At 43.5% G+C, this 16,100-nt stretch overlaps 1 protein-coding gene across 2 annotated transcripts in view; it reads left to right on the top strand.

Annotated features, from left to right (window-relative positions):
- The window catches only part of rarab (retinoic acid receptor, alpha b), an 80,650-nt gene extending 66,585 nt beyond the window's left edge, over positions 1 to 14,065 (top strand). For both annotated transcript variants that reach the window (XM_083567007.1, XM_083567008.1), the window contains 7 exons: positions 595 to 743; positions 3,327 to 3,468; positions 8,708 to 8,868; positions 8,981 to 9,157; positions 9,812 to 10,016; positions 11,046 to 11,204; positions 11,456 to 14,065. In XM_083567007.1, coding sequence (XP_083423133.1) covers positions 595 to 743; positions 3,327 to 3,468; positions 8,708 to 8,868; positions 8,981 to 9,157; positions 9,812 to 10,016; positions 11,046 to 11,204; positions 11,456 to 11,634 — 1,172 coding nt within the window. In that variant the 3' untranslated portion in view covers positions 11,635 to 14,065. The remainder of the gene's footprint in view (positions 1 to 594; positions 744 to 3,326; positions 3,469 to 8,707; positions 8,869 to 8,980; positions 9,158 to 9,811; positions 10,017 to 11,045; positions 11,205 to 11,455) is intronic.
- Positions 14,066 to 16,100: the final 2,035 nt, after the last annotated feature.

Genomic DNA, 16,100 nt, shown 5'->3' with positions numbered 1-16,100 from the left:
TGACCTGGGCGGGGTTTGTGAGATTTGGGTGGGGTGTATGGGACCGGGTGGAGTTTATGGGAGTATTTGTGTGTGCATGTTTCACCTTGTGTGTGTGATTGTATTTGTGTGTCTATAGATTTGTGTGTTTTTTTTTTGTGTGTGAATGTATTTGTGAAGGTGTTGTTCCTCTCTCATACAAATATAAATGTAATAATAATATTAATAACTATAACAACAATAACAATGGTGGTGATAATAATAATATCAGAAATTCCTCTGATTATCCTGTAAAACATCATGTCATATTTGATTGCAGTATCGATATCACGATATCATCATACTGTAATACTGACCAGATCTTCCTTAGGAGATCATGAGTTTGAATTCCACTACGTCTGTGAATTGTGAATGTCTAAAACCAAAGCCAGCCAATCACAGGCTTCCTTTGCCCAATCACAGGCTTCCTTCATCTCAGTCACAGGCTTTTTTTTCCAATCACAGGCTTTCTTTATCTGTTTACAGCTTTACTTTATCCCTGTTTCTTTGACATTACTAATAGCATTGTGTAATATTCATGTATTCATGCATGACTAACTCTCTCTGTCTCTGTAGCGGTGGACACTCAGAGCTCCAGTTCAGAGGACATCGTCCCAAGTCCTCCATCTCCTCCGCCTCCTCCTCGTGTCTATAAACCCTGCTTTGTTTGTCAAGACAAATCATCAGGATATCACTATGGAGTCAGCGCCTGTGAGGGCTGCAAGGTACCAGCTCTCTTTAAACTCTTTCCCAAAGTTCTTACTACTCGCTCACAGCTCTCTCACTGCTCTCTCAAATCTCTCACAGCGGTCTCACAGCCTTCTCAGTCCTTTCTCACAGCTCATTCAGTCCTCTCTCACTGCTCTCTGTCCTCTCTCACTGCTCTCTTAAAGCTCTGTCTAAGGTCTTTCTCAGCTCTCTCTCAGTTTCCTCTCAGCACTTACTCAGGTTATTTTTAGCCCGCAGTTTCACCACACACACTATAAATACACCAAATAAATATAACTGCAATCCTCCACATAATGTTCATATTCACACACACACACACACACACACACACACACACACACACACACACACACACACACACACACACACACACACACACACACACACACACACACCATGGTTACTCTGATCATCATGTTCCTCAGGGGTGCACACACTTTTCAGCATGTGAGCTACTAATAAGTCATAATGATGTACCTAAATATCTGTTTTCTAATCTCATGTGATCTTCCACACCACCTTCACGATCAAAGTATTGAGCACCCCTTCCCTCTACATGGTCCTCCAGCTCTCTCTTCCTCTCAGATCATCTTACCCTCATCTTCCTCTCAAATCACCTTACCATCCTCTTTCTCTCAAATCATCTTACCATCCTCTTCCTCTCAACTTCATCTTACCATCCTCTTCCTTTCTCATCCTCTTGTCTTTTCATCCTCTCACTCTCTCTCTCTCATCCTCTCCTCTTTCTATCTTCTCCAGTCTATGAAAGGTGAGAGTAGAGTTTAGTGCTGAGTTCTCACACACACACACACACACACACACACACACACACACACACACACACACACACACACACACACACACACACACACAGGGAGCGCTGTGGGATGTGTGTACACGCTACACAAACACACTCACTCAGCAAGATACAAACACAAACTCATTAAATTTTCATGCTCGGTGTTTCCACTCGTTTTCCTACTGCTGAGAATCCCAGCAATACGTCTTCTCTCCATCCTGCATTCTCTCATCCTCTCATTCTCTTTCTCTCATCCTTTTATTTTCTCATCCTCTCATTCTCATCCTGCATCCTCTCATCCTTTTATTTTCTCATCCTCTCATTCTCATCCTGCATCCTCTCATCCTTTTATTCTCTCATCCTCTCATTCTCATCCTCTCATCATTTTATTCTTTCATTCTCACATCCTCATATCCTCTATTCCTTTCATCTCCTCCTTCTTTCATCAAATCATTTAAAGACTCTCTAATCTTCTCATCTTCCCATCATTTTATCATCTAATCATTTTATTCTCATCATTTCACTCTTTCATCTCATCCTCTCAGCTCATTCTTTCATTATATCATCCTCTCCCAAATTCATCTTCTCTTCTCTTCTCTTCTCTTCTCTTCTCTTCTCTTCTCTTCTCTTCTCTTCTCTTCTCTTTTCTTCTCTTCTCTTCTCTTCTCTTCTCTTGTCTTGTGTCACCTCAGATTATTGCTTCCTTCTTGAATTTTCTTCTTGGCTTCGTTCCCATATCTTGTATTTTCTTTAATCCCTCATTTTTTCTCTCCCTTCTGTCAGCTGTCTCTCCATCCTTTCATTTCCTCAGCCAGTCTTCTCATTGCTTTTCTCTTCTTTTCTCTACTCAGCTCCTGCACATGGGGTCACAGCAGGGTCATTTGCAGACTCCTTTGTGTGTCTCTCTTTCACACACACACACACACACACACACACACACACACACACACACACACACACACACACTGCATGACTAATTCCTGTCCCGTGTTTACTTTCATCCGATTTCCTCGAGTAAATGTGTGAAGGTGTGATGCGTTGAGATGTGATAGTGGTGTGTGTGTGTGTGTGTGTGTGTGTGTGTGTGTGTGTGTGTGTGTGTGTGTGTGTGTTAAAGCTGATCGGTTGCCAGTTCACACTTGGGAATGAGTTTTGGGGCTTTTAGTCAAGTTTTGTCACGGCTTTATCAATGCGTCAGCTTTCTGTGAATTCTCTCTCTCTCACTCACACACACACACACACACACACACACACACACACACACACACACACACACACACACAAGCTTAAAAAATGAATAGAAAATAATTATTATTAAATACGAACATACACTTGATGACCAAAAGTATTGGAACACCTGACTTCTCCAGTTGTACGTGGTTCTTCACTTGAACTAGAAGATCCAAACCTGTTCCAGCATGATGATGCTCCTGTGCACAAATCCAGCTTCATAAAGATCTACTTTCCATGGGTTGGAAGATCTCCTGTGATAGAGCGCCAACCCTTTTAAACACCTTTTCACAAAGTTTTCACGTTGACTGCACCCTAGGCCTCCCTTTAACCTCACCAACATCAGAACCTGTTCACTTACACCCTTTGGGCTGCACAAATCTCCACAGAAAGAGTGGAGCTAATTATAAGAGCAAATGGGGGTCAGGTGTCCACAAACTTTTGGCCTCAAAGTTCTCATCTGCCTCAGTTAGTGTTTATTTAATTACTGACGTGTGTGTGTGTGTGTGTGTGTGTGTGTGTGTGTGTGTGTGTGTGTGTGTGTGTGTAGGGTTTCTTCCGCAGAAGCATCCAGAAGAACATGCTGTACACGTGCCACCGAGAGAAGAACTGCATCATCAACAAGGTCACACGCAACCGCTGTCAGTACTGTCGCCTGCAGAAGTGCCTGGAAGTGGGCATGTCTAAAGAGTGTAAGTGTGTGTGTGTGTGTGTGTGTGTGTGTGTCTTTGTCTGTCCTACCAGCAGTCTCACTTCTACCACCTTGTGGGCGGAGTCTAAACATGCATTTTTCTTTCTGTGTGTGTGTGTGTGTGTGTGTGTGTGTGTGTGTGTGTGTGTTGACCGCTATCCATCAACATATTAGCCCTTCCATCTCTCCCCTGCCAGCCTGGGTGACTTTTGACCTCTTTTCTTTGATCCTGCTTTGCCCCTGTTTTGCCCCCAGCTGCCCTCTAAAGCCTTCACAGAAGCTGAGGTTTTTTTTGTTGTCAGTCTTCATCCATATGCTAAACTCATCACACACTGATTAGAGGGTGGTCATATGCAGTAGTGTGTGTGTGTGTGTGTGTGAAGGCTTTAATAAACAAGCTTCTGATTTAAATTATTTGAATCAACTCCACACGGAGCACCGTGTTTCCCCACGGACCGTTATTACTGGCGCACCACCTGCTAAACTCTGGAGCGCTCTGGACAGGTAAACACAGAAGGTGCCGCAGAGCGAAAAAATGGAGGAACGGGGAGAAAACCGTGAGGGCAGAGGAGAAGACTCACGTGGAACCTTGTTTTTTTCTCACAATTTTTTATTTTTTTATTTTTTTTTGCCAGTCGGGCAGCGCCACCACTCTGCAGTGCGTGAAAGTTTTACACATTAACAATGAAATCAGCTCCAATCGATAGAATCGCATGCTATCAAACTAATCCTCTGATCCCTGGAGAGAACTCCAGTAACAAACAGCTCTGTGGGAGAGGGAACATGACGCAGAAGCAGAGGAACCTCGTTCATACACCTACAGCTTCACACTTCAGGACCACAACATGGTCACCACCGGATGCACCAGAAATGTCAGATGTTTCCGAGAAACAAAGGCAGAATTTGTGGCGATAAAACGAGTTTCCACAGGATTCAGGCCAAAGAACAACGACAAATTTCCCCAAAATTTGGGATCATTTCAAACTAAAACAAAGAAAACTTCATACAGTTCATTAGAGTAACCTGGAATTTACATTTTGATTTATCTTTTATATATATATTTGTTTTTGGCAATTAAATGCACTAAATGGGTTTAGTTTTCACAGATATTCTTTTTAAAATTTAAATAAAATTTTTTCTTTAAAAGGAAACTAATGACATTTGCAGAGTCCCGTCTTTTCTCTTCTGTTCAGTTTTGATCTTTGATGAAGAAAAAGTGCTTCATATCCGATTACTCGATTAATCAGTGAAATAATCGGCAGAATACTGGATCATTAAAATAGTCGTCGTCACGCACGTTTCAAGTGAAGGCAAAATTTCATTGCCAACAAATGCGTCTGAACATCAGGCCTTCAGGTGGGAACAGTTTGTGGAAGAACCACATGTGGCTGGAGAAGTCATGAAAGACATGTCCTGCAGAGCGGTGTGTGTGTGTGTGTGTGTGTGTGTGTGTGTGTGTGTGTGTGTGTGTGTGTGTGTGTAATATCCACAGGTAGCTTCAGTACTCTGAATCTGATCTATAAAATAAAAGGATAGTGAGATCTTTTGAGAAGATCATCATCAGTTTTCATTAAGATCTACTTTTTTCCCCCATTTTCTTTGCACGAACTAAAGAAACGGAGCTGAACGTGTGTTTTTGTTTGCGTTCCTGTCGTGAGGAACGTCTCTCTCTTTTCTCTTCCTTTCACATCCTGGGTTCCACCACACGCCGAAATCTTTCTTCAGACGCGTTGATCCGTTCTCCTCGCGCAGCCCTGCAAGTGTTTACGAGTTCCTGTTTAATATGCAGAAGCGACTCTCGATCGGTGTGTGTGTGTGTGTGTGTGTGTGTGTGTGTGTGTGTGTGTGTGTGTGTGTGTGTGTGGGGTGAAAAATGAGCTTCTCTGCACTAATAGTTCTTTAATGGTTCCATTAGATGGGTTTCCACGGCCCACACTGGCACCTCGCTCTCTCCAGAGAGATGAATATGTGCAGAGGAGGAGAAGCCTCGGGCAGATCACTTCCACAGTTGGAGGTGTGTGTGTGTGTGTGTGTGTGTGTGTGTGTGTGTGTGTGTTGTAATAGCACTGGATTTACATTCGCAGTGCAAGTCACAGTTTGAACAAGTTCCATTTGAGAGCGAGCGCCAGGGCATGAAGGAAACGATGGCATGGTTAAATGATGGAGATGAAGAGCAGTTTGAACAGTGATGTGAAGGTCTACTAAAAATAGTTTCCTGTTTGCTAACAGCCAAAGGAACTGTGTTGAGGTTTGGAGCGGTTTGCCGAAGTCGGACTTCAGAAGAGCGTTCAAGGAGGAATTCCGACACGATCGAACTTTCGCTTCTTACAGCTGGTTTCAAAGAGACGTTTGAAGTCCGAGTGTTTCGATTCATTCAGGAACTTGACAGAGATGAAACTGTAACGTCTGAAGCTCTAGATGTTCACTACAGTGAGAACACTGAAAATGCACCAAAGCTAAACGATAATTTTCTCCATTTATTTCCTCTGTGGGAGAAACATTTACTCTGAATAAAAAAGACCTGTTCATGTGCTAATAATAATAACTGACTCTTGGGGATGTGGTGGTGTGGGGGTCTGTGTTTGTCTTGATGGTTGTGGTATTGTCTTGGTGATAGTAATGTCTTGGTGGTGGTGGTGTCTTGGTGGTGGTGTTGATGTCTTGGTGGTAAATTGATGGTGATAGTGATGTCTTGATGGTGGTGGTGGTGGTGTCTTGGTGACAGTAATGTCTTGATGGTGGTGTCTTGATGTTGGTGGTGTCTTGGTGGTAACTTGATGGTGATAGTGATGTCTTGATGGTGGTGGTGTCTTGGTCTTGGTGGTGGTGTCTTGGTGATAGTAATGTCTTGATGGTGGTGTCTTGGTGGTGGTGGTGTCTTCATGGTGGTGTCTTGGTGGTGGTGGTGTCTTGATGTTGGTGGTGTCTTGGTGGTGGTGGTGGCTTCATGGGGGTGTCTTGATGGTGGTGATGGTGGTGGTGTTGATGTCCTGATGGTGGTGGTGATGTATTTGTGGTGGTGGTGATGTCTTGGTTGTGTTGGTGTCTTTGTGCTGTTAATGGTGTTAGTGTTTTGGTGTTGGTAATAGTGGTAGTGTTGAAGAAACTGGTAGTGTTGGTGTTGGAGGTGGTGTTCTTGGTGTTAGTGGTAACTGTGTATCTTTATGACCTGGCTGCTGATACCGACCTCCACACAGCACTGAAACACACTGAGGAATGTTTGCACTCCTCCAAGAGCTGGGAGAGGAACCTGAAATATTTCAGAGAAAGAGAGAGAGGGGGGGGCAAAAAGAGAGAAGGAGAGAGAGTAGAAGGAAGGGGAAGACAGAGAGAGGTACAAGAATATAGAGACGAGGAAACACAAACGTTGCTGTTTATTGTCCAGAATGGCTGTGAGTTTTCCCGTGTGTCCTCTTTTCCTTCACCGTCACCTCAAACCCGTCCAGTCTTCCTTCATCAGCGGCTTGTTGAGCTTTAACAGATAAAAACCGATCAAAAAAACAATAGAGGAAACCTACTGCTTGCTAAATAGCTGTGAGATGAAATGAGAAACAATTGTTTATTTTTTTTATTTTTTATAAATTAGAAAATCAAATGTTTTATTACAGAGAGAATTAAGAAAGGGTTTTCAGAACCAATCTGGCAACCCCCGGGATCAGCTGTAGTATTCCACATCCTTTCCAAGTCATGTTTTTTTTAACCCCTTTTTTAAAAAAAAAAAAAAAAAACAATCGGATGACAACAAAGACAGCAGCATGGAGAGACGATGCGGACGAATCAAGACAAATCCTACGAGGGAGAGAGGAAAAAAGAGCGAAAGAATAAAAAAGGGGAAAAGGAAAAAGAATTCAAACCAGACGGAACACGTGAGACTTTGGAAAGAATGAAAGAAGGAGGAATAAATTCACGTGAGGGATAAGAATAGAACGTGACTGCAGAGATATGAACAGAATAACGAGGAGGGAAGAGAAAACGCAGAGGAGGTGTTAAGTGTGTTAGCTGAGTGTTACACGCTGTGTGTGGCCATACAGATCGCTTACTGACGTGCTGTGTGTGTGTGTGTATCTGATACAAAAAGCACACACACACACACACACACACACACACACACACACACACACACACACACACACACACACCGAGCAAGACAGCAGGAGAGAATATGCTTTGTGCTGTGTTGTGTCATGTGACCAGATTCGATTAGAGCAGCACACAGACATCGTTCATCATTTATATTAACAGCTTCATCTGCCAGCGGGGTGTGTGTGTGTGTGTGTGTGTGTGTGTGTGTGTGTGTGTGTGTGTGTGTGTGTGTGTGTGTGTGTGTGTGTGTGTGTGTGTGCCCCAGTTGAATTGTAATAATGGAACTCTATAGTTGTGTATGATGGATGTACTTTTGTGTTTGTGTATGTTTATGTATGTGTGTGTAGCAAGTCGAATTTGTGTATGGTGTGTATACCGTTGTTTGTGTGTGTGTGTGTGTGTGTGTTTGTGTAGGGTGGCCAACTATAATAATGTAAGTGTAATAACTGCACATATGTATGATTTATGTACTGTGTGTGTGTGTTTGTTTGTGTGATTTCTTGTCCTCACCCACTCTGCGTCGTTGCCTCGCTCCTTACCTGATTTTCCTCTTATTTCTTCTGCATTAAAGTGTTCTTTCATCATAGTTACATCACTTACACACTGATGGTGCAGGAGCTGCTGGAGATGCTCTCAGGACTGAGCTGGGAATCCTGCAGCACAATAGGGGTTTTGGCGCCATCTAGTGTTAAAGCGTGTAATGACCGTTCACTTGTGTGCGGTGGTGCAGATCTGGAGGTAGATAAGTGTAGTTTTTAGATGAATGAGTTTTCTCCTGGGCGATAAACTGGAACACCTGACTTTCGCTGGCGTATGTGGTTCTTCCCCCAAACGGTTCCCCGCAAAGTTGGACGCAGAAGTGTTGCATTTTCCGATCACTTGAAACCCTAATCAGCTCCAGCATGATGATGCGTCTGTGCACAAATGAAGCTCTGCTTGACATGGGTTGGAAGGTGTGGAAGATCTCTTGAATGAATTAGTAAATGGAAACTAATTGTGGAATGAGATGTTCAAAAAAGAAGCACATCTGGTCAGGGGTCTACAAGCTTCCCAACATGACCTCTGATTTCGAACCAGTGTGTTGTGTTATTTGCTTTACACGGTTCTTCCTGGTTGAAGCAGTAAGTAACTTTAATTTTCCTCTTTTTTTCTCACAGCGGTGCGGAACGACCGGAACAAGAAGAAGAAGGAGGAGAAGAAGCCGGAGTGCTCGGAGAGCTACGTCTTGAGTGCCGACACGGAGCAGATGATCGAGCGCGTGAGAAAAGCTCACCAGGAGACGTTTCCTTCACTGTGCCAGCTTGGAAAATACACCACGGTGAGTGAGACTTGCCAGCAGAGGGCACCGGTTCTGTCCAAACTTTGAGTCCACCATCAAGCTCTGGTATGAGGTGTTTTTTTTTTTCTTTTCTTTTTTCTCCATCATGTAGAATAACAGCGCTGATCATCGAGTCGCTCTGGATGTGAATCTGTGGGACAAATTCAGCGAACTGTCCACTAAGTGCATCATCAAAACGGTGGAATTCGCCAAACAGCTGCCGGGTTTCACCACGCTGACCATCGCCGATCAGATCACACTGCTCAAAGCAGCCTGCCTCGACATCCTGGTAAGGGACACACACACACACACACACACACACACACACACACACACACACACACACATTCCTTTCCCTTCCTCCACAACAGTCTGACATTTTTTATTTAGTAAAAAAAACGTGTGGCGTTAGTTTTTATCCTTTTCTAGATGCATTTAATGTTTTAGTATCTCTGTCACAAATTTTTTGTTTTACATGAAACATAATTGCAGCTATTGAAACAAAAAAACCCGCAAGATTGTCATGTGATCTGTGGAATCTTCGCAGAGGTTTTATGAAACGAGGATCGTACCATTTTGGTTAAGCGCAGGGGGTGGGGGGGTGGGGGGTGAGCAATGTCTTATTTCACGTATAGAAATCCCAAAATAAATGTATAATGCAGACTGTTTTTTTTTAACGAAGGTCGCTTTCGCCATTCATTTCAAATTTAAAAAGATAAATAAAAGTTGTCTTACACACTTGTTGACTGCATGGTGGTCTGGTCAGGGACACCCCTGCTGTGGGAGACCCCTTTGATGAGTGTTTGATGTTTGAAATCGCTTCTATTTGTTTATTAATTTATATTTCTGAAACTTGAGAGAGCAGAATTCGAAAGTGTCTCCTGGTATCCATACACACGTGATTGTTCTCACGTCTCTGTCCCCCTTCCCTGTCCTTCGCCAGATTCTGCGGATCTGCACACGCTACACTCCGGATCAGGACACCATGACGTTTTCGGACGGACTGACGCTGAACCGGACGCAGATGCACAACGCCGGCTTCGGGCCACTCACCGATCTCGTGTTCGCCTTCGCCAATCAGCTGCTGCCGCTGGAGATGGACGACGCCGAGACGGGCCTGCTCAGCGCCATCTGCCTGCTGTGTGGAGGTACTGCAGGGCTTCACTCCACCACACCACTCTGAGTATCGACCAGCAGCCGTGAGCTGGAGACTGGAGTGAAAACGAGTTTTCAGGCAGATTACAGCCGAGATTGTGTTACTGCACCCATGTATGAAGCGCAAATGAACATACATGATACATACAACACTCTGGATGATGCATACAACACTCTGGATATCCTCTTTCTAATGTAGTGTCTGTGTAAATGGGCAAAGGCTCAGCACAATCCTGTGCCGCTAGCCCCGCCCCCTGAGTGTTCCCTACGTTGATTCCTTACACCGAATACCCCAATTCTATAAAGATTGTGTGAAATGTAAATAATAAAAACAGATAATTTATTCACAATAAAAACAAAAACACACGTCAAATGTTTAAACTGAGACTCTATAACATTTTAAAGAAAAAAAATAAGGTCAGTTTGAATTTGATGGCTGCAACACTTTAAAAGATGTTAAAGGGCCGTGTTTCCCACTGTGTAGCATCACGTCTTCTGTCCCTATACATCTGGGGACTGAGGAGACCAGCTGCTGAAGTTTTGGAGGAGAAATGTTGCTCCATATGTGATACAGGATTCTACCTGCTCTACAGTTCTGGGTTTCCTTTGTTGTGTTTTTTGTTTCATGATGCGCCAAATGTTTTCACAGCTCATTTTAGCACCCAGACATTCAATTTGATTTCCACAGTTTGTAGACGCAGTCTTTCACAGATTGGTAAAGCTCCGCCCATCTTTACCTCTGAAAGACTCTGCCTCTCTAAGATACACTATTTATACCCCAATAGTCTTTTACTGACCGGCTGTCAATTAATTCATTATGCGCAAAATATTTCTGCAACTGTTTTATTTTAATAACACTTACTTTTGTTGCCCCGTAGGGATTTTTTGCCGTCATCGATTTCAATTTATTTTGTCATCATCATTAACCAATCATGTTTGGGGGGCGGGTCCAACAACACTATTCACCGCTGAGTAGTTTCATGTCTCTAGACGGAAGCCGTCACGAGTCTCTTTCTTTACAGATCGCCAGGACCTGGAGGAGTCGGACAAGGTCGATGTCCTGCAGGAGCCGCTACTGGAAGCGTTGAAGATCTACGTGAGGAAGAGGAGGCCTCATAAACCACACATGTTCCCCAAGATGCTGATGAAGATCACAGACCTCAGGAGCATCAGTGCTAAAGGTGAAGAGCACGATTTTACACACGAGGAAATTGAACACACACACGACCAAACCGCAGACATTTTCTTTATATTAATGCAGACGCCCTCATCCACGGCCAGTTACATTCGTTTTATTCATACAGCTGAGCAGCTACGGGGTTAAGGGCCTTGCTCAGGGGCCCACGAGTGGCAGCTTGGTGTGGGTGGGATTTGAACTCATTTAGAGGTTTAATGTAGTTATACAATATGATCTTTCTATGTCGTTCACCAGGAGCAGAGCGAGTGATCACTCTGAAGATGGAGATCCCGGGGGCCATGCCTCCACTCATCCAGGAGATGCTGGAGAACTCTGAGGGATTAGAAGGCAGCAGCGGGAACCCCCCAGGCAGCTGCAGCCCGAGTCTCTCCCCCAGCTCAATACACAGCAGCCCATCGACACACTCGCCCTGAATATCACTCTCTCACGCACGCACACACACACACACATAAGAATACGTATACACACACCTATTCACACACACACACACACACACACACACACACACACACACACACACACACACACACGTTAAGAATAATCGACCTGAACCTGCTCCATGACTCTGTACACACACGTGCAGTCTGAGGGTCTGGTTTTAGAACAATGTGGCTGATTTACAAGCTTCAAACACACACACACACACACACACACACACACACACACACACACACACACACACACACACACCGGCTGAGCCTGAGTCACACTCGCATTACAGGTGTGCGGGTTGGTGGTACTGCCGAGGTACCGATCCGATCGAAAGCAGCTTGCACGCTCGGTCAAAAACTCGGACTTGATCTGATTCGAATCAGAGACACGAGAAGGACGTGAGATCGTGGAACGTTTCCGAGAAAACATTTCCCTATGAACTTTATAGAGCCGTTTTTCGGATTTCCTCACGAGGAGACGGCGATCTAGAGACACGGGACGTCCGCTGTCCAAATGTCATCAGGGACATTTTCTTTTCTTTTTTTTTTTTTTTTGTGTTTTTGTTTTCTTACGGAATATATGAACATTCGAGTATCATTCGATGATTGAAAAGAATTTGTGTTGATGCAGGAAAAAAAACAAACAAACTCGCATTTCTGCTTCGTCTTTGTCCCGCGAGTCGAACACGGTTCAGTTCTGCTCGCAGTCTGGCGATCGTCGTGGATGTTCCGGTGACGTGGTCACGCCGTTCGACCCACTCGAGCGTAGATGAGCACGGGAGTCATTATGGGCTCGAACAAACGCGTTATTACGCAATGTTAATAGAGATTAGCGCTGAAGGAGAATCCGGATTAAAAGTAACTCAGGAGTGGACAAATCAGATTCGTTATCTGGCTGCATTGTTTCTTCGGATTGGTGTTTGGTTGCCTGGGAAACCTGAGCGCTGGTAGCCGATGGCGTGCGGTACAGCTGCGATTCACCGAGACATCGTTCATATCCTATTATGATAACAGTTTAAATCTAGTTTTACATGAAGCCCAAAGCTACTGATTTGTCTGCTCCTGATGAACACACTATAAGGTCAAATGTTTGTGGACATCTGATCATTACAACCCGATGTGGGTTTTCTCCAAACTGTTACCACAAGATGTTTTTGTTTGCTTCAGCATTAAAACTTTTCCCTCATCTGAACAATGAGACCAGAACCAGCATGAAGATGCCCCTGTGCACAAAGCCGGTTTCATGAAGATATGCTTTTCATAGGTTGGAAGTGTGTGGAAGCTCTCACCACACCCCATGGCCTCTTCACCTTCTCACATACATCATTTGAAGAAGTTTGTAGCTTAATGAAGCTTCACAAAATCCAGGGGAACATCTCGCCAGAAGATGGTTATTATAAGAGCAAACAGGGATTTGGAATGGGACGTTCACAAAGCATGGATTTGATGGTCCGTTCTCCACAAACCTTTGGCCATATAGTGTATTTGACCATCGGCAGTTTAAGTACAATTTCAGCATGTTCACATTTTTCATATCTTTTTCTGTGCAATCAAAGAAATTCTTACACTGCCTCATTCACACAACCACGACACTGCCTCGGATTTTCTTTATCATCCACCGCCGCCTACAACACCACTGCCTCTGTGAGACAATCACTCTTCCGGTAGCAGCGCCCCCCCAAGGAGCACGTGAGTGACGCCGGACACGCCGGGATCCAACGCCACAGTCAAGACTGCAGCGAGTCTGCTGGTGAAAGAGTTCATTTTTTTTCCTCCTTCCAAGACAAGAAGTTGCTGCATACGATCACCAAACCAGCCTTTGAACTTCGTCACAGATTTGCGACATATCACGGTTCTTACATTCGATCCCGAGCGCAGACTTTTACCCCTTGAACTGTCACCATCATGAGGATTTCAAAGCTACACGTCTCGCTTCCTTCCAGTCCGGCTTTCCGCTGTAGTCCCGCGTCAACGAATCATCACTGTACCCGTGTGCAATACCTCCTCCTCAAAAAAAACAAAAACAAAAAAAAAACGAATCAAATCGCTTGAAAGACTTCCACGTTTCACTTTGACTATGCACGCGACTTGCACAGAAAATCCAATCGCGACGTGTTTCGCTTCCTCCGAACGTTCTTTCTTCGTGTTCCGTCAACGTGGAGCGTGACAACGTGAGGACACTGCCTGCGAACTTTCACTGCCAACGAGCCGCATCATTTCAGACGTCTCGAGACGCGTCAAAGCGACACGACGTCCAGCACAAAGACGTCGTCCTGTTCTGTCCTATTCTGTTCTGTTCTGCTCCGACACGTGTTACACCTTCAAACGCACAAATATGGTTTCTCTTGTATCATGAACTGGATGATGAAAATAATCTTTATTAAAGACTGATGTTTTTTGTGTGCGTTTCTGATCACGTCAAAATTGTATTTTTTTTTTTATATATATATATACATAACCTGATTTAAAAAGGTAAACAAAACAAAAAAAATCACAAAATCCCTATTGAGCAAATCTACACTGCATTCACGTTTTCTACAAGATAAAAAAGCTTTTGCAAAGTGATTTAATCTGGGATTTTCTCCATCACAGCTGATTAAAAAAAAAAAAGTGCAGCATTTCAAAAAGCTGTCAAACTTTTTTATCCACTCGGCCAATCACGTTGCAGCTCAGCAGCCAAGTGAGAGTACAGTAAGGTAGTAAATGTAATTCGTTACTGTACTTGAGTAGATTTTTCGTGTATCGTTCACCTCCGTAGTGTATTTGGCAGACGCCCTCATCCACAACCAGTTGCATTCGTTTTTATTCATACAGCTGAGCAGCTACGGGGTTAAGGGCCTTGCTCAGGGGCCCATGAATGTCAGCTTGGTGTGGGTGGGATTTGAACTCGATGCTTTACTTTACTGAAGTGTTTCCAGTTTGGGAGACTTTTACTGTAACTTCAAAGTCAAACATTTATTTTTACTCAACTACATTTTGCGAAATCAGTCCTCTCTTTTTATTTACGAGGATAAAAACGTAACTGTTCAAACATGCAGCGATCCACCAATCAGGGTCGAGCGCACGCTCGGTTTTACACTCGTTTAGAAATCAATCAGTGTTTGAGTCATTAATATCAATCTATTAATAGATCAGTGTGCTGAGAGTCACATTCAAGTCTTTTTACATCAACTGAGTTGATTTAAGTAAAGAATGAATAAAAATGATAACAGGAACATTATAGTGGTAATAAATCTGTACTTTGAAGGCAAAAACTTTTGCACTTTTACTCATGAAAGTTTGAAGGGACACTTTTACTGAATTTACTTGAAATCAACTGCATGGTTTTTGTACTTCCTCCACCACTGGTGAGTAAACATGTAAAGTGATCATCCAGGGATAGATGAGCGTTTCATGATGCGAAGGTGAAGAACGGCCTAATGTGAAGCGAAGAGCATTAAAATGGATGTGATCACACCCCCGAGATGTGTGATTACATTTAGATAAATTTATTTTCACGAGAGCGCATCTGTATGTCGTCACTACTAATAACGAAGCGTCGTCCTGGCGTCGTTCTTCTTTATATTTCTCAACAGAACGTTTTCCAGGTCGGCAAATTTGCTGCATTCGCTGTATAAACGGCACCGCGTTCAAAAGTCTAAAGATCTAGAACGCCTTTCTCTATATAGAACTGGAACTGTATGGTTACAGGTGGTTAAAATGTTGAAACTTTTCAGTGGTTTAAAATCACACCTTTCAGCCACTCAGAATCCAGGGTTCACTCTGATCATGATTTTAATGAAGAGTTTTAAGACTAGTATCGTTGTATTTGGTCTATAGTATGCTCTAGATCAGTGGTCCCCAACCCCCTGGGCCGCAGACTGGCACCAGTCCGTGGGTCAATTGGTACTGGGCCACACAGAAAAAATACACAACTTACATTATTTCCGTTTTATTTATTATCTGATTCTGTACGATGTTTTATTTTGGAAAATGACTGGATTTTCTCCGCCACATCTGTCTATGACTCACTCTTGATGCAGGTCATGATGCCTCGGTCACATGTCTTACCTCCATCCACTACCTTCTTAAAGGAGCTCTGGCCGCTAACAGATAATACATTACCTGAAATTGGAATAAGTGAGGAATAACATTTACCCAACTGCAGGGGAGCCTTTCTTTCTCTCAATACAGCCAGAAAGTGTAGATTATTTTATATAATACATTTGTATTTTTATTTGAGATAAAGTCTACTAATTTATGGAATCAGACACGTTTTGAGCTGCACGTGGATTTCAAGATGGCAGGAGTTGCAGGTGTAGAAGAGCCACAACAAAGTATGTAGCTTCGAGGAGTATTTTTTTATATAAAAGAAATACAAAATAATGGGAGACCACCCTCAATCAACTGAAACATGGCATGGAGTGTTAGGAGGGTCCACACACACACCTACACTTTGAGTCTCATTG

Source organism: Silurus aristotelis, assembly GCF_946808225.1.
Source record: "Silurus aristotelis genome assembly, chromosome: 17".
NCBI classification, from domain to species: Eukaryota; Metazoa; Chordata; class Actinopteri; order Siluriformes; family Siluridae; genus Silurus; species Silurus aristotelis.
Note: the sequence above shows the minus strand (reverse complement) of the source record. Positions and strands in the feature narration are given on the sequence as shown.